Consider the following 20,827-nt stretch of genomic DNA (forward strand, 5'->3'; position numbering starts at 1 on the left):
TGGGCCGAATCATGAGGAAGGCAGCATATCGAATGGAAAATACCCTAAAGGAATTGTGCCATGCATTGTAGCAAAAGTCCAGCTCAAGTCTTAGGAGGATCTACTGCTGATGGAAAGATGACATTTGAGGCAAGATTCTTGGCATGGATTACATGCCAAGCATCAAGGATGAAGGTATATAAGGAGTAGTCCATTGTAGAGGGGTTTTGAGGTCCATACTTGACTTGTTGAGATTGAGTTCTTTAATAGGTGTTGACATTTCTAGTTGTGTGAGTTCAAGCATTGCTACAAATTTGTTGAGGCATAGGCTTTTGTACTTAATATATGATTAGTTATTGAGCTATCAAAGGAATGGGTGTGCAAAGTTTGACCTATGCTCTTTGATTTGCCTTGCGTAGAGTTGATGGAATGAATAGAACACCCGTTTCTTCAAGAACTATCTAATCTCTAAGTTATTGATGTATTGTGCACTATTCCAATTTGTATTCATTGACTGCTCTTCTTCACTTATGATTGGGTGAACTGTGTGAGAGGTCATAATCACACGATCGCTTCAGAAAGGAAACTCTGGCATCATTTCTTGCTGCAAACATAAGAGGGCTGCCCTGAATCAACTTTATGCTAATGTGTGAGCTGATTGGCACGTTGCTTTTGTTGCCCTTTTCCTTTGGGCTTAAACTTAGAAAGCATGGCATGCTCGCCAGCTCGTGTTGCCATATTTCTTCTTGTCTGCTCTTCTTGCAACAGAAGTCCTACCAACTCGTGAAAAGAGAGAGGATTGATGCCCCCCCTCAATGATAAATTCAACAAGGTGTGGAAACCAAGATAGGACTCAGGATGAGAATTCAGAGTGGTGGTAATCATCTCTGAATCCGAAACAACTTTTATATTTAGCAATTGCTCCCTCAAATCCTGAAGCTTTGTGAGGTGAGCATTCATGGAATCTCCCTTATCCATATGCGTATGAGATAGCTCTCTTTTCAGAAAGGAAAATTTGGCATCATTTCTTACTGCAAACATGCTTTCTAAACTTTCCCAAGCTGCCTTTGAGGTCTTGCATGACCAAATGTGAGGAATAATGAACCTCTTGATAGAGAGAGAAATTACAAAAAGATCTTGTGCATCTCTAGAATCCCATCTTTTTTGCTCTACTGTGGGAGCCCTCAGCCACTGGAGCAGCAACTGCTCCAATCACTTGTGTTGCATTTTGACCTCTACCCCTACCTCCATCTGTAGGAGTAACACATGTAGCCATAGAATATGGCCTTGCCTCATCTCCATTGAATTAATCCCAGAGATGTTTGCCAACCAAGATGTTGCGAACCATAAAACTCCACAAGGGCTAGTTGGTGCCATCCAACTTATCCTCCTGTGTGAGGACTCCAAACACCTCATTGGGGTTGTTCTGATCCATTTTTGCTAGAAAACTCAAAAAAAACACAACAAACTGGACAAGTAAAATCCCTTCCTGGAATGCAAAATGCACAACCAGAGTCTGCCAAAGAAAATCTACCCACAGTGACAATTATTATCATAGCCTCTCAAAGGCTTGAAATGCACCACAATGCTCTATAAATGCCCAAAAATCTGCAAAGAAAATTTGCAAAAAGTGGCAAAAGTCTGCAATTCGACTCACACTGAGTCCAAAACTACTTGCAAATCTCTAAATTGTCTTTCAACTGCCATATTGCATCCAAAATGCAAAAGCCCAAAATTTCTACAAGAAATTGCACCTAAAAGAGGCAAATCAAGTAAAAGCCCCAAATTTGTGCAATTCTTTGCAACAAATGCAAAAGCCCCAAATGTGCTCCCAAAATGCAGGCCAAACAATGGCTCTCTGCACAAATGCCTGACAAAAGCACTTTCCAAGATCCACCTATAAAGAAAACTCTGATGCATGCACTGCAAAAACAAGAAAGTTTTCTCATTTTAATCAGTTGGTTGTTTGAAAAGCCCCATATGTTGTGCAGACCACAAACTCCTTTAATTTTCTCGCAATCGTGCCAGCTTCTCCTTTGCACTTCATCCACTTTCACTTCATGGAACACTTTGCATACTACAATATTCTTAAGGCTTTGTTTACTGTATGTTGAATGTGCTCCTGTGGAGAGGTTAGCTGTAAGCCATGTTACAACATCATGGGCATCATTGAGTTTTTCTTGAGGGCATGCTAATTGGTGTTTAAACAGAGCTTGCTTAATAACATCACCGCATCCATCATGTTCACCCTTGCCATGGCTAGACCCAAAGAAATTCCACATCATGTCCAAACCGGTTAGAGATTTGAACCTTGAGACAAAGTACAATCCACGTGCTGATTTAAATTGAGAGAGCACCATCTGACTGCACCCAATGTTGTTTTATATTTTCTACATGGGGATTTTCCTTTTTCAACCATTCCCAATGCAGTAGAAAATCATGCTACACAAGTAGGAGGGTGTCATGTTCCCTATCAGCTGAAATATAGAAATGGTAAGTGCGTGACGTGGACTCCTGTGAGTTATCAAGCAAATTGGGATCAGGCATGGAAGAATCAAGCAAATGACTATACGTGATATGCACAAGAATTGTTATTTGCTTGTTGTACCGGTGAGCACTTTGTATCTCATCTTGTTCTTGAAAAGAATAATTTTTTGTAAAATCTATGACAGATACAATAGTGTCATGGGAAAAATTGGCAAGGCACATCCTAAACTGCTTATCCTGCCAGCTGGCCATGAAATTGTGAAGCACATATTTTAGGATGGATTGAACCACGTAACCTACAAGCTCCCTTGGCTGGGTGCTCTTATATGACGGTAGCCATCTCTTTTTATCGGATCCTTCAACATTGACATTTTCAAATCTCCTCTATTTTAGAGCAACGTGGTTGTCTTCCCTCATTTCATTTGGACAAACATTGAATGTCTTCTTCTTCAACTTCAAACTTCAATGCTTGCATGTGCCGCGAATGCATTCAATCCTGTGCCACTCACGGTATCCCTTTGGACAAACCACTGGCTCCCACAGAGACCTCAAGCTACAAAACCTGCCCTCCCTTGCAACATATGATGAGGATCCAAGTGGCCTACGATTGCACATTCATTGGGGAGGCATGATCCCCATGGAGCAATGCTCGAACACAACCAGATCTCAAGTCATTCATAGCTTGCCGAGTCAGGTTAAAGTCTATGTGTGTTTTGCAATAACAAACATTCATGTCTTTGAGTTTCCTAATGTACCAGGGCTTACAATACTCAAAGCTCCTCTGCCCAATTGAAATGTCTAGATTCTGATCCACAAACTTGAGATACAACTTCGTCTGCTGACCCAACATGCGGGAACAACAGAACAATGAGCCCCCTTTTTGCTACTACTAAAAGAATACAAAACATAGTCTAATTAAAGTATATATTGAAGCAAAATAATTTTAAACCACTGTGCTAGTTTAGGGCAGTCACAATTTTGAGAGTGCTCTCAACGGAAGCAAGAACGGAAGAAGGAGAGAGAGAGACAGAGAGCCACACAAGTTTTGGTGGGTGCAGAACCACCCTAATCGTCTTTTTCATTCATTTATATATGTGTTTGAGTATTGTACATAACTGGGGTTAAGGCACAGTGACCTTTAACCCCCACAACCTCCCACTTAAAGGACAATGTGCCTTTAAGGGAGAACAACCAGTGAGCATACTATCCAATGCCCATCAATACACGACAATACTCAAACCGCTGACTAGGTAGACTCTTCGTCAGCATATCTGCAGGGTTATCATCTGTATGAACCTTGACAAGCTCTATGCGCTTGTCCTCAAGTACCTCCCTGATGAAATGATACCTGACCTCAATGTGTTTGGTCTTTGCATGAAAGACCGGATTCCGTGCTAGCTGAATAGCACTCATGGAATCACTATGCAATGTCGGTACACCTGTATGAATCCCCAAATCTCCCACTAGCCGATCAAGCCATATAGCCTCCTTGCAACCCTCTGTGGCTGCAACATACTCAGCCTCTGTGGTAGACAAAGCAATGCACTTCTGTGTGTGAGACATCCACGACACTGCACCACCTGCAAAGGTGAACACATAACCAGAAGTGGATCTCCTACTATCCACATGCCCTGCATAGTCTGAATCTGTGTACCCAAGTACACGCATGTCTCCTTTACCAAAGCAAATGCACATCTCCTTGGTACCCTTCACGTACCTCATGATGCACTTAACTGCCTCCCAATGCCTCTTTCCTAGATTAGCCATATACCGGCTAACAACTCCCACTGCAAATGCAATGTCTGGTCTAGTAGCTATCATAGCATACATAAGACTCCCAACTGCTGATGCATAAGGAACCTTGGCCATCATGGCCCTCTCCTCATCTGATTTGGGACTATCTGTATGACTCAGTTTCACATATGGAGGCAATGGAGTACTCACTGCCTTCCCCCCCCCATATTGAAACGCTGCAATACTTTTGTAACATACTCTTTTTGTGAAAGCCAAAGGAGTTTCCTACTCCGATCACGCGTGATGCGCATACCAAGAATATGACCTGCAAGTCCCAAATCCTTCATATCAAAGGCCTCATGCAACTTGGCCTTTAATGCATCTAGCTCATAAGTATTCTTGCTAGCCAATAGCATATCATCCACATATAGTGCCAGGATTATTAGGCTATTATCCTTAGCCCTTTTAGTGTAGAGGCAGTGATCAATTTCACTCCTTCTGAAACCCTGGGACCGAATGAAAGCATCAAACTTCTGATACCATTCTCTAGGCGCTTGCTTAAGACCATAGAGACTCTTCTTCAGCTTGCAAACTAAATGCTCTTTGCCCTTTTCTTCAAAGCCTTCCGGCTGCACCATGTAAATGTCCTCATGCAAATCCCCATGCAAGAAAGCTGTCTTGACATCCATTTGCATAAGCTCCATATCCTCTATTGCCACTAGTCCAAGCATGCATCTAAGTGTGGTCATCTTCACAACCGGAGAGAATATCTCATCAAAGTCCACACCCTTCTCTTGCTTGAACCCTTTAGCAACCAAACGGGCCTTGTACCTAGGCACATCATCACCTGTGACCTTCATTTTGTAGACCCATTTACATGGCAATGCTTTCTTTCCATGTGGCAAAGAAACCAAGTCCCAAGTCTTATTCTTCATAAGTGAACTCATCTCTGATTGCATAGCATACTCCCACTTGCGTTGATCCTCACGCATCATAGCCTCTCTATAGCAAGAAGGCTCCCCGCAATCAGTAAGCATCACATAGTCTACCCCTAGAACAAACCTATCAGGCGGTCTAGACACTCTAGATGATCTTCTCAAGGGCATTTCAGCTTGCTGTCCCACTTGCATATCAGCCACATTTGGCTCATCATTTCCACCAATAGATGATCCATCATCTACCCTTGATTGTATACCTGTGGGAGTACTTGGTTGTACCATTTCTTGCACATTTGGTGCATGGACAGCTTGCTGCCTATCAACATATGCAGGTGGATTCACATCCTGGAAAGTGATTCTCCTCATTTCCACATCCCTCATGGGTGCCTTATGCATCTTCTTCTCATTGAAGACCACATCATGGCTGCGTATGATCTTCTTTGCTTCTGGATCCCAGAGACGATAGCCCATCTCTCCACTTTCACCATAACCTAGAAAGATGCATTTCCTAGACTTAGGATCTAGCTTCTTTCGAAGCTCTTTTGGCACATGTGCATATGCCTCACACCCAAATATACGCAAATGAGAGTAAGAGGGCTTCTTTCCACTCCATGCCTCTTCAGGAATACCACCATCCAAACTCTTACTAGGTGATCTATTGATCACATGCACTGCAGTCTTCATTGCCTCAGCCCAAAAACCACCAGAAAGACTTGCATTGGAAAGCATGCATTGCAACCTTTCTTGAATGGTACGATTCATCTTTTCTGCAACTGGATTTTGCTCTGGAGTACGAGGGGATGTGAGCTCCCTCTTAATCCCACGTGTATCACAGAAATGCTGAAAGTCATGAGAGAGATACTCTCAACCATTGTCAGTCCGTAGGCATTTAAGCATTCTACCTGACTGATTCTCAACCAAGGCCAGCCATTTCTGAAATACCTGGAATACATCACTCTTCCGAGCTATAGCATAAGCCCACACTTTCCTAGTTGCATCATCAATGAATGTCACATAGTATTCAGCCCCGCCTAATGACCGTGTAGGCATGGGACCACATACGTCTGAATGCACCAAATCAAGCATTTCAAACTCTTTCTTTCCCCTTCTTTTATGGGCTGATTTAGTCTGCTTTCCATAGAGACAATGCTCACAAAATTCAAAATCAGAGAAACTCAAATGCGGTACATAACCCAAACGGCATAAGAGTTTCATTCCATTCTGGCTCATGTGCCCCAACCTGCAATGCCACAAAGAAGTGCTTGGCTGCTCGGTTATTGCAACAACATGATCAAATACCCCTGATACATGTAAGGGATACAAAGTCCCACACTTGGCACCCCTGGCCAAAAGCATAGAGCCCTTTTGAATTTTCCAACTCTGAAAGCCAAAAGTGGTGTGAAAACCAGCATCATCTAGTTGACCCACTGAAATAAGACTCTTGGTCAACTTAGGCACATGTCTCACATGTTTCAAAACAAATGCAGACCCATTTGCAAAAGAAAACTTTATGTCACCTGCTCCCACTATGTCACATGCATAGTCATTTCCAAGATGCACACAACCTGTCTTTCCACTATCATAAGTGGAGAACCATTCCCTATGGGGAGTAACATGGAATGAAGCACCAGAATCCAAAATCCAATCCTGGGAATATGCATCATCTGAAGTGGTAAGCAACTCTGCAGATAAACTAGACATGAAGAGAACATCATTGTCACTATCACGTGTGACTGCATTGATCTCCTCGATCTTCACTTTTCCTTTGTCCTCCCTTGGACTCTCTTCCTTTTGATTTGCACCCCGATTTGCATTCTTTTTCTTATCCTTTTGCTCTCTTTTCAGCTTGTAGCAATCCTTTTTCATATGGCCCTTCTTGCCACAATGGTAACACTCAATGTTCCGTGTCCTGGATTTGCTACGAGACTTCCCTCTTTTTTGGGACTTCCCCCTGAACTGTGATCTGCCCCTTTGCACATTTAAGGCTGCATCCTGCTTGTTGCCATCCATAGACTTCCGTCTAATCTCCTTGGCCAACAAGCTACCCACAACATCATCAAATTTCAGTACTCCACCAAGTGCAGAGTTACTGACAGTTGTACGGAAGGTATCCCATGAGGATGGCAATGAACATAAGAGAAATATTGCCTTAGTCTCCGCATCAAAATTCATTTTCTGAGCCTGAAGTTGGCTGAAAATAATATTGAATTCATTCAAATGAGAAGCAATGGAGACCCCTTCCTTCATCTGCAGCTCAAACAACCTCTTCATGAGGTAAACTTTATTAGAGGCAGTTCCCTTTTCATAAGTGGCACATAGTTTCTTCCACAAATCTTCTGTAGTCTGCTCATTTACTACTGTGAAATAAACTGACTCTGCAAGATGAAGTCTAATAGTAGACTTTGCTAATGCATCCAACTCATTCCAATCATCCTCAGACATATTTGCAGGCTTAGCTTCAATCCCTGCCAAGGGTTTAATCTGCTTCTTTTGAATAAGCACATCCCTTATTTGTTCTTTCCACAAAGAAAAGTTTGTCCCATCAAACTTTTTAATGCTGAAAAACTCCTTTTCAGACGTGGAAGAGGATGCCATGATGCAAATAAAGCAAAATCCCAAATGCTAGTGCCTGCAAGAGAGAATCACACCAAATACCAGGTGCACCCAAATGTGTAGGCCACAATAGAGTGAAATATCACCAAAACTCAAAACTCAAAGCATCTGACTCATGTGCATATACTATGCATCCATATGAGCAAATCTGGCCCAAAAGAAAATGCCAATAAGTGCCAAATGACTCAAGCATAAACACTGTCCACTGGCATATGCATCAATAATGTCTCATCCAAGAGAGCATAGCACTATCAGTGCGTCACCTGCAATGTGTCAAAGCTGTCCCTCAGCATAAAATAGCATCCATGTGCAAAACGTCCATAAAAATAGCATCCCACAAGGCAATTTGGGCCTATCAGCGCATCCAACAAGGACCGCAATGCATCCAAATGGCCTATAAATCATCCACTGCAACCCAATGCATACCACGAATGAGCGCACACTGCTCAAACTGCAACCAGAGTGATCTGCATAAGGTATGCTCAAGAAATCATAGTCCCACGGTAATGAGCGCTACTGAAAATAGAACCTGAGATGCTTCAAAACATGGGCGCCATTGCATAATCGGACTCAGCAAGAAAATCTGCAAATATCTCTCTTCTGCCAGAACTGCAAAATCCCAACCGATGAATGAGAAATGGGAGTCAACACTTATCCACTGCCATGTGGCATAAATCTAAGGTTTCAAAACCTTAGCATGAAAAATGCATAACAGGGAGACGAAATCGAATACACAGAGATTTATAACTCTGAAAATCCTCCACCGAATCACGCAAGAACTGATAGGTAGGGGTTTTTGGGCGTCCGGAACGCAATGTGACAGACGGTTTTGGAAATCGTGGTCTCAATCACTGGGTCCAACACACGGACTGAAAAACGTTTTTGGAAACAGAGCTATCTGTAAACTCCACCGGAGTGCGAATGATGAGCAACATAGAAGTTTTAGGACCTCCTGCTTCTCCTTCCTCCCACAGAGCTACTGAGCTTCCAAGCATTCACGCACGCTTAGCTAGATCACTCGGGCTCTGATACCAGTTGAGAGTGCTCTCAACGGAAGCAAGAACGGAAGAAGGAGAGAGAGAGACAGAGAGCCACACAAGTTTTGGTGGGTGCAGAACCACCCTAATCTTCTTTTTCATTCATTTATATATGTGTTTGAGTATTGTACATAACTGGGGTTAAGGCACAGTGACCTTTAACCCCCACAAATTTCAATCACCGGGCTGGTTTAGGACACGTTTAGGACAGTCACAATTTCAACCACGAGGATGGTTTAGGACATTGTCACAGTTTCAACCACCGGGATGGTTTAGCCTGACGGTCTCAACTTCACAAATTAGACAATAACAAGTATATTTCTTTTCATTTTTGAATTTCACTATTAGAAAATAACAATATATTGCTTTTTATTTTTGAATTCCACAATTTAACAGTGATATATGACTCAAATAGCAGAAAATTAAAATATAACAAATTTAAGTACTAAGAAACACAATAATTTCAACCATCAGATTGGTCAATAACTAATGTCTGTTCAACCACACTGATTCAGGACAATAACATAACTGGTGATTGAGCTGAAGCAACCATGGTTGCATGATGTTCCAACCACCGTGTTGGTTTAGTAAAATAACAATATATTGCGAAATATATTGTTAATTTCTGCTCAACCATGCCACCGGGATGGACAACAACTAATGTATGTTCAACCATGTTGGTTCAGGACAATCACAACACTGGCAATTAAGTTGAACCAGCCTACAGTTGCATGATGTTCCAACCACTGGGCTAGTTTAGGACAATCACATTTAGTCCAAGCCTAGTTTAAGAAAAGAAACAAGTAAACTATCCCAGAGCTCAATCACAAACTACCACCGGGCTGGTTTAGGCACCATTGACCCGCATTGTATCTACCTATGTATGATGTGCTCCTCAAACACCTTTCGTCCCCTCTGCTTCTTACAGATGTCCTTTCTATTTGGAGAAACTCTCGTATTTTCATGCCAAAATGTCATTGTAGTAATGACTTCCACACTTAGGCTCTCTCTCCTTTTCTTGCGTTCTATTGAAGCCCACAGACTTCTCGAATCAGGATGATCGTGCATTGCTTCTGCTCTATGTTCAACCGTTGGAGCCACGTTGGTCCTTCTGATTGACAACATCTTCAACATTGTGCGCCCAAGCCAATTCTCCTTTGTTTCAGCTGACACCAACATAGCTAATGTCGCCCTCTTTGCAGCTAGTTGATCTAAGCTGTGCTCCCCTTTCACTTTCTGTAGGCCATTTCTCAGGTTAGAGAGCATTGCCTCTTGGGCATGCATCTCCTGAGGTGTCAGTAGGGTAGTTACTCTACGAACTTTAGGGTGCAGGCTAAAGCTTGTGAAGACTCGAGACTGGTAATCACCTGAATTCGAAAGAAAAGACTCCATATTGGTTGTTCACGTTTATTGTATATATCAACCTCTAGTCCTATAGTAGATTGAGAAAGTCTAAGATCTAAGAAAACACAAGAATCCCCTCTTGAAGTGTAGTTCAGTTCACAAGAGTGACGAGGATAGATTCCTTCTCCAAAAGCTCTAGCGTCTTTGTACATAAAGTCTTGAAAGTTAGGAACATCTGATACAAATAAATCATCTATAAAACGCCTAACTTGACTAAGCTTATGTAAAATGATAGGCCAAGTATTGATAGAAATAAGACGTTGCATAAACTCAAATTCATAAGTGAAAAGATAGAAGTTTGCTAAAAAGACGACACAATTAGTGCCCATGGGGATTCCTATAACTTGTTGAAACAAAGAATCACCTATTGTGATGTAAAGATTATCTAAAGGAAAATCTATCCAAGAGCAAACATCTTCTACACTTACTACCTTTGCGTACTTTTTTTTTAAGAACTTATGTCATGATCTTTATTTTTTAGCCACAAAAAGCAAAGCGTAAGGCTGTTTTCTCAACTTTTAGCACTTTGCGTCTATCTCTGTCAAATCTCAACTTGAAAACTTCAGCCACTAGCTTTTTAATTCTAAACTTTAGGTCTTTCAACTCAATCTTTGTGTAAAGCGTGGTAAAATCATAGGCTTGAAAGAGAATAGGAGACTCTTTTTCATGAATGCTTCGAGAGGAATTAAAAAATTTTACGACAGGAATCACTCCTACAGAGTCATTTAAAATCCAACTTGAGTTCGAGGGGACATCTGCCTCTTTTAATAAGTCTCTCCAAAGTTCATGGATACTAGGCAACATGAGCCATTAGACACATCCGTCAAAGTAGTCTCACAAGCAGCTACAATAAATCTTGGCTTTTTTAGTTTTGTGAAACTTCCAAGCAGCACAAAGAAAAGATGTGCTTGGATTGCAAACAAACCCAGAAGACTTGCAAAAACTCAGATGTTTTGAGATCGAATCCTTTTGAGAAACTAAGGCAGGGGCGTAAGTTTTGACAGATGAGTTCACTTCTCTCAAAAGACATTCTAAGTAAAACTTTTTGCAAATAAAAACAAAGTTATTGGAACATTTGTCCACATAAGAAATGACAAAATTCCTATGGAATTTTCGAAGAAGAGTTTCATCTTCTTTAGAAAGATGGTTACTTTTCTTTAAGCAATTAACCAAAGGGACTTCTTCTAGTTTCAAAGCAACTTTCTTCAAAATCTTCCCTTTCCATTCTGATAAGATATTTTTAACTCCTAAACATTCTTCTAATTGCAAAACAAACTTTGAGATTCCTTATCGATAGTTTACATAAAGCCTAGAGACAATGATATGTTGAATTTCACATGAAGCCTAGAGACAATGATATGTTGAAAAGAAACCACACAATCTAAACAATTGACAGTAATGCTGATACCATTGATTTTCAACCAACATGCACTCCATAAATATACAAAGATACAATGCAGAGCAGAGTTTCCTGCTTCTGAAGATAAACATCTAAGTTGGGCAAAGTGCCATTTTTTTGTTACTGTACAAATCTTAGTGCTGACAAAATTCTTAAAAAGCTAACACAATTATTTAGACCCAAATTTTCCTTCAAGCTGAGGTGGCTGCAAAGGTGCCCATGTAGCAGTATAATCTTAGCGGTGGACCATGACACATTACGATCGCACATTGGCAAGACGAGCTCGCAGAGCGTCTAACTCTTCATCATCAGCCCCCTCTGCAACAGCTTCCTGTAGCAGCATTAAACAAGTACTATATTACCACAAAAGTTTGCTTTGATATATGAATCATAAACTTCAAAGATTGCTTTCACATGCTCAAGTATGTTGGCAAATTAAGGATTGTAAACTTCAACAAAACCAGTGCGATCTATTCAGCAGGTCCATTCTTAAGCTTTCAACTATGGACCATATTCTATGACATGCATACTCATCTCATCACTGCCGAAAAGTAGTGGCAGGTCACATACATATAAGCAGAGCACACATACCAAGATGCTGAGTTTCTATCACTTTTCAGATGTGAAGACCAGACTGAACCATGACGTAGGTTAGCTCCAAATAACAAAGTTAATCAAATCACAGCCATCAGAACCCCTTTCCTAAACAGAGCTAAATATGTAGATCAATATAGGAATATGGCCAAACTCATGCTGTGAAAAGAAACAAACACTGTGACTTAAACCACACACAAGTCACCATAAAACCACAAACTTCATCAGGCATAGAACCTGTGAGACTAACCTCATCAGCGTCCTATGGAAGAGAGACGTGTTAGCCTTTCGCAAATACATGGAAATGATTCTAGACCATGAGGTAGTGGACATTCACTACATGGAATTGCATGAAACAAGTTACAATAAGCAAATGGGCCTCATCCTATTCTTCCTTCCCCAAAGAGCTGGTTGGCCAAGACTCAAGTGTACTACCAAGGTGCTAAGAAGGCGCACACCTTAGGCAAATATCACTGGTTTATGTAAATACTTTGTTTGCCAGATTACATCCAAAAAAAGGAATTGCAAGATATGAACATACCCTTAATGGTACATAGAAAGTCGAACAGCAATGGAAATGGCATAATGAAGAAAACCCTACAGTGTATAAGACTGGCAAAGTCAGAGCTTGTCATAGTTAGTATGGAGCAGGCTTCCTGCTGCCACTTTTGACAGCGTTCGAGTGGTGAACTGCAGCAGGCAATTTCACCGTTCTGCTACAACAACATACCATAGGAAAATGTGTCCCTACCACAAGGCTCAACTGAGAAATCCAGAGTTCAATACAACGCTGTGGGAATGGGCATGCTGTTTGCATGGTAACCTACCTTTTAGAGATTCAAAATTTATTTTAAAAACTCCACATGGAATCACATATGCTTCATGGTTTTTTTTTAACATTAATCAAAATAGGAAATCGATCAGAACCAAACAGTTTTGACAAAAATCAGGTAGCACTTAGATGAAGCCCAGTTACGTCCAAATATAAAACGTTTTTTGAATTTTATTTACTACCACAGACAGCATTCTCCATACCTGAGTTTAGTGAAACGTTTTGGACAGCTAGAAGCATAATATTACCTCTTCTTTCTCCTTTGAGACTGCAACTGGCCGAATCCTTTCTTTCCTTTGTGTCGCAGGGAGTTGAGCTGCAGTCTCCCCAGCTACTTCTGACAAGACCTTGTCAACTTCTTCCTCAATTTCATCTTCAATGTCCTCTGAATCAAGAGCAGAGTCAACTGCATCATTCACGAATTCTTCCATGACTCCTGCCTTTCAAATTCGAGCAACAAGATAGTTATTAGCCATCATTCGTTAGTAAACAAAACATCTGCAGTATTGGCAACAAGAATCATAGAGCTTGCCAAAACACATACATGACCATCTTATACACCTCTTTACCATTCACAGAAAACAGCATGCTTGTTGGGTCCCTAGAAGTAAATTCAAGCGCTTACAGTGAATTAGCTGTAGACCTTTTCCAAAACACTGAAGACGTTGGTGCTCCGATATGAATATGTATTTGGCAGAAGTTTGCTCTCTCTGCAAATGAATAAAAATAATACAAAAAATGTGTGCCACGTGCTCTCCATTGGCTGGGTAAATTGTAGTGCAAGAACATATAAATGTGCAAGCATGCATTCATGCATCTATGTACACAAACCCTGTTTCAGTGAGTACAAGTGAGCATCTCTATGTCCAGTTGCGAATCCAAGTCTGCGTATCTGTCTATACTGAGCAATCGTGCACTGATAGACGCATTTTGCATCGTCTCACTTCATCAATCTATGCATAGTTAAGTAAGCAAACAAGCATGTTGCATGGATGTATTAAAGGTCTGTTAGATCATCAGATTGATAATTGAATATGAACAGATAGTTGTACCTTTAAGATGCCTGGGTACCCTGGGGTATAATGGTCACTGCCCCCACTGGGAACCCCAAATCAGGGGGACATGAAAGCAGTATGCCTGCAACATAAAATGGGTAGCCATGACTGCCCTACAAGCACAATGTGACAATGCCACATAGGGACATCTAAGAGTGTAGTAGGCTGCCACATGGGCTGCTTGATGGCCAAGCCATGGGGGCTGGAAAGCCCTGCAAAGGAGGCAGAAATGCGTGGCAAGTGGGCTTTTTATAGGCCTAAGATGTGGTTAGCCTGGAGCAGCAGTCGACCAATAAGCCAAACCAGGCCAGCATATGAGGACAGGGCTGGCCCTACCTATGAGTTGACCTAAAGACCAGGTCAGGTCTGGTCAAGAAGCTTTTGAGCAGGGAGCAGGGAGGGAGACCAGCTAAGAGAAAAATACCTATCCTTTCCCAATTTCCCAACTTTGCCCCTCTAAGGTCCTCTTTTGTCCCTAGGGTTATCGCCAGCTTCGCACATTTTACCTCCTCCATTACTCAAAATGTCAATAAGGGTGTCACAAAAGGAATGCCAAAACAGCAATGTGCTGTTGAGCAGCATGACAAAATATTACGAATATTTTTTTATTTTCCTGCACAATGTAGTGGGCTGTGGCTGTCCAAAGGTTTTGTTTCCAGAACAGTAAGTGCTGCTAGACCAGCCTTGCAACAAATCAAGATACGCCCACACAATGTTCTCTGGCTGCCAAGCATTTTCATCCTCCGGTAATCCTTTCCATGTGAGGTGTATACTGTTGATGTATAGGGTGTATAGATGACATAAACATGCATATGGTATGGGATATAGTATTGCTTAGGTGGTATCTTAAAAGTACAAGTATGAAATGTATAGGGTGTATAGATGATATATACATACATATGGTATGGGATATAGTATTGCTTAGGTGGCATCTTCAAAGTACCAAGTATGAAAGGGCTTAAGGATAAGCTCATTGGTATGTGTGTAAGCCTGTAATGTCAGCTCTCTCCCCCATAATGAAGGAGGTTTATGAGTATTGTGCTGTGTGAGCATATATCTCCCCATCTTTAGTTTGGTATCTCCCCTGTAATGAGAAGAAATGTTTCGTGAGCATTGTGGTCTTTTGGTTGTATCTCCTCCCCTTTGCATCTACATTTTTGGTATCAGAGCTAATGCAACATTGCATTCCCCTGTTCATGACTTGAAGGAAAGATTAACAGAGACAAAACTGAACGCACAACCGAAATAGGAGAGGATGAACATGGTGGAATGCTGCAACTGTAGAATGAAGTTGGTATCATACCTGCGTGGAGTTGTGAACTAGATCGTCAACTGTCAGGGAACGTAGGAAGAATCACAGTCAAGCTGTGACAGTGAAGACCTGGCAATCGAGGTTTTTAAGTCTCTCAAGCCAGCCAGCTTATTGCTTAGAGAGCAGTCCATTCAGGAGGGAACCTCCCTCGTGTCCGCATTTGCAACTACCGGCAGCACTTAGGGAGGAGACTCTTGGCCATAGTTGGAGGAAAATGACGATGGCAGACAGCAGCATCATGTATAGTAGGACTAGAATGCAGAGGACTGGAGAGGCTAAACAAAACATGGAGCTATGGCAAGCAGCATGAACAACAAGCTGCTGTGACCCTTCATTCAGGTTGGCATGCTCACAGCGGTAAAGAAAAAATCAGGGACAACAGATCCAGCTGGTCAGCGGAACTGCTACAGCAAGGAGGCGATGAACCAGAGCAGCGCACTTTAATCCAAGGTCCTCTCTCTCAAAGGAAAAGACCAACGACGACAATTCTTTGACGAAATATTTACAAGAAGAGGGCGGCTAGCGACGCTCTTCAACGATAGAGGTTTGTGCAAAGCCACACTGCAGAAAAGGTTGTGAAATGTCCGAGAAACACCAAGCAAAAAAGGAGTTGTGCTCTTAAAAGGCTGAGTTGATGGCAGCTGTTAAATTCTGTATCTTACACGAGGGTAGATTACAGCCTTTACAGGAAAATCTACATCAATAGAACCTGTCTTATTGTTGCTTGCAAAAGCTCTGAGATTCCTGGCAGAAGATAGAAGACCAATATGGATTGCACAGATCATGTCGTATTTCTAGAAAAGATGCTACAGCAAAGGGTCGCCTTCGATGTCTTGCTCAATGGGTGAGCAGCCTGCTCCAAAGTGCTCTGAGTCGAATTCAACTCTGTTTGTGCGTTCAGAAGCCATTTTGGCAAAAGGCTCTAATATTTTCTAAGGTCCTTTAAAGGCCTTGGATGTAAAGTGGATGTAAATACATATACCTTTGTAAGACTAGAATATGTCCAATCATACAAATTTAGAATTTTGGTTGTTCAATTGAGAAGATTTTTATTGTTGGGGCTTCTGCACTCCCATAAGATAAATCAATGTCGTTGAACAGCTGATCACCACCTGGACGAAAATTCAAAGAATTTGCATCCAATCATACAAACTTAGAATTTTTGTTGTTTAATTGAGAAGATTTTTAGCTGTTGGGGCTTCTGCGCCCGCGTAAGATAAATCGATGTAGTTGAACAGCTGGACGAAAATTCAAAGAATTTGCATGTCCGCTAAGGTGATAGAAAATTTTAGAATTTTTGTTGTCTAAATACACCCTAAAAATCAGCTCTTCTTTCTACATCAAGGGGTTTCTTTCACACAACAGCTGCTGAGTTTTTGTTCTCCAAGTGAATACAAGGACAGCCACTTCACCTTTCATAGAGGGCAAGGAGTAATTCTTGATGCTCGAAAGTGAATTTAAGGTCATTTGTCAAGGTTGATGCCTATTCCGGTTGAAGTCAAGTAAGCATTCATTGCTCTCTTTTGGTCATTTATTGCCGTTTTGCCTTGCAAAATAATAGCACGGTGGAATGTGGGTAGGAATTATTTGCCAAAATCAAAAAATTGTGCTTTGGGGCAAGAAATCTCATGATACCGGAAGTGTACATGCCCAGTTGGCAATGGATATTACCCAAACAGTAAATGCATGCTGGAGGATGCATATGAGGGTGTGAATGCCCAATATGAGAAGTGTTTGATGTCCAAAACAGTGAAATAAATTTCAGATTTGGAAGCCATTGCAAGTGCAAGTTTGGGATGCTTTTGCGGGACACTCGGATACACATTTACAGAAAGTGAAAATAGCTACTGTTGCATTGCTAGATGCATGCTTTGATGCCCAAAAGTGGCTTGGTGGATGCCAAAAATTCATGCCTTTGTGTGCTTAAAAATAAAGCAAGCTTATACACTTGTTGCAAAGGGAAAAATCTCAGATTTGGATGCTATATTCCTCACATGAAGTGAGTGAAAACTGGTGTGCATAAAATTCAGAAAAGTACCAAAATTTTGGGTATTGCTGATTTGTAATTGGAAGAAAAAGTATGCATAAGCCTTGGAGATCAAGTATGGCTGAAACCTCTCAAGTTATGCAAATTGTGGGTGAGAAATTGACCAATGACACGTGGAAAATTTCCTCATGGGCAAAGGATTATGGGGTTTGATTACGGGAGAAGATGAATGCCCCAAATTGCCATGGGAGGACCCATGAGGATAAATTGGCGTATAGGACTTGGGTTGAGAAGTCAACGAAGGTATTGCATTGGATATCAATATGCATTTCAGAAACTCTCATTCCACATATTAAGATGACCAACACCCCAAAGGAAGCTTCGGATATAATTCAGAAAATGTATGGTATAACCACCAAAGCAAGAAAATTTCAGCTTAAGCAAAGACTCCATTTCAGAGAGGTAATAGAAGTATTACAGATTATGTTACAGAAATTACACAAATCACGGAGGATTTGACTTCTATTAATTGTTGCAATGTGGAAGATGATGACTTGATGTCCACTAAATACCAGCCTTTGGACACTTCCATCTCCATGAGGGATACTACACCCGATTTTGAAGAGCTGATCTCTTTATGCATGACGGAAGCGGTAAAGCTTGGACTAAAAGGATCAATTAGTAGCGGAAGAGATAATTTATTCTACCATAGGGGAGGTAAAATTGATTTGAGGGGGCGTAGTGGACCCTCAAGAGGCCGTGGGAGAGCCTCATATGCTCATGACCAATATAAAGACAGTGCCAAGAGGCTGTGGTTATATGCAAAGAGAAAGGGGGAGAGCCCCAAACCATGGAAGAGGAAGAGACATCTATGTGCAACAAGCTCAAAATTGCCATTTTTGTAAAAAATATGTCATTATGAGAGAGATTGCTATGTCAAGAAAAATTCCAGTCGTAGAGGGCCCTAGAGGCCATTGGAAGACATCAATATAGCAATTATGTTGGCCAAAGGGAGTATAATTATGATTGTTGATTCGGGTGCCACCAATCAAATGACCTACCCTAGAGAATGGTTCACTCATAAAGATAAGATAGCGGATGGAGAGTTTGTGGCTACGGGGAAGATACTATGCATAAAATTAACCACATTGGAGATATTCCATTGATTGAGTTGAGAACACTTTGGGAAATATGTTACATGTTCCCACCATTAAATGGAATCTTGCATCAGTTGGTAAAATGGATGACTAAGATTATCAAGTGAGATTCAAATACGTTTGGATGGTTTGTGGAGGAATTTTACAATGGGAGAGTTGGAAAAGTGGTTGCAAGAGGCCATAAGAGAGAAAAACTCTTTACTTTTGATGCAGGCACACCTACTTTACAGCAAGTTATGTTTCTACAAAGTGGCCACAAACAAGATCAAGAAGCTTAATTATGGCATAAGAGGCTTGGCCATATCAATTACAGAAGGTCAGAGCAGATGTAAATAAAAGAGCTAGTGAGAGTATTGTCTATGGCGCCTGTGGCTCAGTCGGGAGATCAAAGAAGGTCTCCTCCTCCTGCTTTCAGCCACGTATGCCTAGCATGTTAGTTTGCCAAACAAACTAGGTTGCCATTTCCAAAGAGGTGTAAAGTAAACAAATAATAGAACACTCTAATATTTGGGGTCCTATGGACAATGTAACCTCCGGAGGAGCAAGGTATTATATTACCTTTATTGATGATTTCAGATGCATGATATGTGTATACTTTTTGAAAGTAAAGAGTGATGCTTTCAAAGTGTTTTGCCCATACAAAAGAATGGTTGAGTGCCAAATAAAATGCTTTCATATGGATAATGGTGGAGACTACATGTCTTATGAGTTTGATGAGTTCTTGTATAGTCAAGGCATAAAGAGACAGATTACATGTATAGATACACCTCACAGCAAATGCCATTATAGAAAGGAAAAATAGAGTTTGGAGACATGTCTAAAGCCCTGTTAAATGAAATGAATATGCCCTTGACATATTGGGCTGAAGCGGTACATACGGCAGTATATATGATGAATAGAACTCCCACGGATGCCATACATGGGCTGCCACATGAGGTAAGAAAGAAAAATAGAGCCAAGGGCTGTAAAATGTGTGTTTTTGGGATATCCATCTGCAAGAAAGGAGTATAAATGTTATGATCCCACTACAAGATGAGTATATGAAAGCCGAGATGTTAGATTTAGTGATCATCAACCTTGGTATCAGCCTAAAGCAATTATGGTTGAGAATGAATACATGCCTAAGGTTGAGAAACCACATTACAGCAAGCTGTCCCTTCAAGTATGGATATGACAGGTCTATCTCAGTAAGAAGAAAGTGTTGAGAGTGTGTACCCTTGGAGTGGTAGACTAAGGGGTAGTATGCATGTGGACAAAGGAAAGTAAAAGATTGATGTGGATGAGAGCATTGAGGATATAGACGAGCTGCCATAGCAACATGTGAAAAACCTTGGCTGAGATTACTTCTTCATGACTTGGGTGTATGCATTGTGTTGGATAGAGGCACACATTTTGTACCACTCTAGCAATGCAAAGGTTGGAAAGTACGGTACAATCACTGTACATCAGAGCCCACTAAACATTATCCTCGACAGTACAGTCATTCAAAGGGCTTTCTCACTGCCAACACACGGTGCCAAATACCCTACACGGCCTGCCGATGCAAAGTTTCTCGAAGTACAACCTCTCCTCACCAAGGACATATTGTTCCATAGGATGGCATATTGCTTCGCACAATCCTTAACCATCGCCTCAAGGAAGCAGCACAATTCCTATGCACAATCCTAACTTAAGTGCAGCAAGAATCGATCCCTTCCACTCCGCACATTTGTTTTGCTGAGTAGGAAGCTAAAACAAGACTGGGTCTAGCACTTAGTCATCTTCTTTACAAAGAAACTAGATGGTTCATCAAGCCAAAAATGTAAAATTCCACACTTATTGTCTATAATCATAAAAAAAGAGCTACAAGAAAGAGAAATGACTCTGCCCCAGTCACCAAAACCAATTGAGGAGTTGGGCATACCCTTCTTACCAGTATGGGAGCCGTCACTAACTTCTCCTCCTATCACATTGATAAGTGCAGATGCCTTAGAAGAAATACCTATTCTGGAGGTCGGAATTGAGGAATTGCCCCACGAGATGCTACAGCTTGGTGCACAACTGCAACCAATATATCTCCAACAACAACAACAGCAACCAGAGCCTGAGGCAAGATCGGCACCAGAACTTGAGGAAAGATCGGCACCAGAGCCTGAGGCTATAGGTCCAGTAGTGATATAGTATGACAACATAAGCACTATAATGCTGGCTAGGAATCCCATTTACCATGCAAGGACTAAACACACGAGGTCCACTATTACTACATCAGGGAAAAGTGATAGAAGGAGAAATTGACATGACATATATCGAGACAGATGCC

The 20,827-nt window shown here is 41.3% G+C and overlaps 1 protein-coding gene across 1 annotated transcript in view; it reads right to left on the reverse strand.

The window, feature by feature from the left end:
• Window positions 1-11,581: 11,581 nt before the first annotated feature.
• Window positions 11,582-20,827, reverse strand: part of LOC147889764 (vacuolar protein sorting-associated protein 24 homolog 1-like) — a 29,628-nt gene continuing 20,382 nt past the window's right edge. The window contains exons 5-6 of the mRNA XM_087391522.1: window positions 13,266-13,457; window positions 11,582-11,922 (exon numbers count right to left, since the gene is read on the reverse strand). Of these exons, the coding sequence (XP_087247648.1) occupies window positions 11,848-11,922; window positions 13,266-13,457 (267 nt within the window). The 3' untranslated portion in view covers window positions 11,582-11,847. The remainder of the gene's footprint in view (window positions 11,923-13,265; window positions 13,458-20,827) is intronic.

The sequence above is a fragment of the Dipteris shenzhenensis genome, chromosome 20, assembly GCF_047967505.1.
Source record: "Dipteris shenzhenensis isolate YYH24624 ecotype China chromosome 20, Dip_SZ_1.0, whole genome shotgun sequence".
NCBI classification, from domain to species: domain Eukaryota; kingdom Viridiplantae; phylum Streptophyta; class Polypodiopsida; order Gleicheniales; family Dipteridaceae; genus Dipteris; species Dipteris shenzhenensis.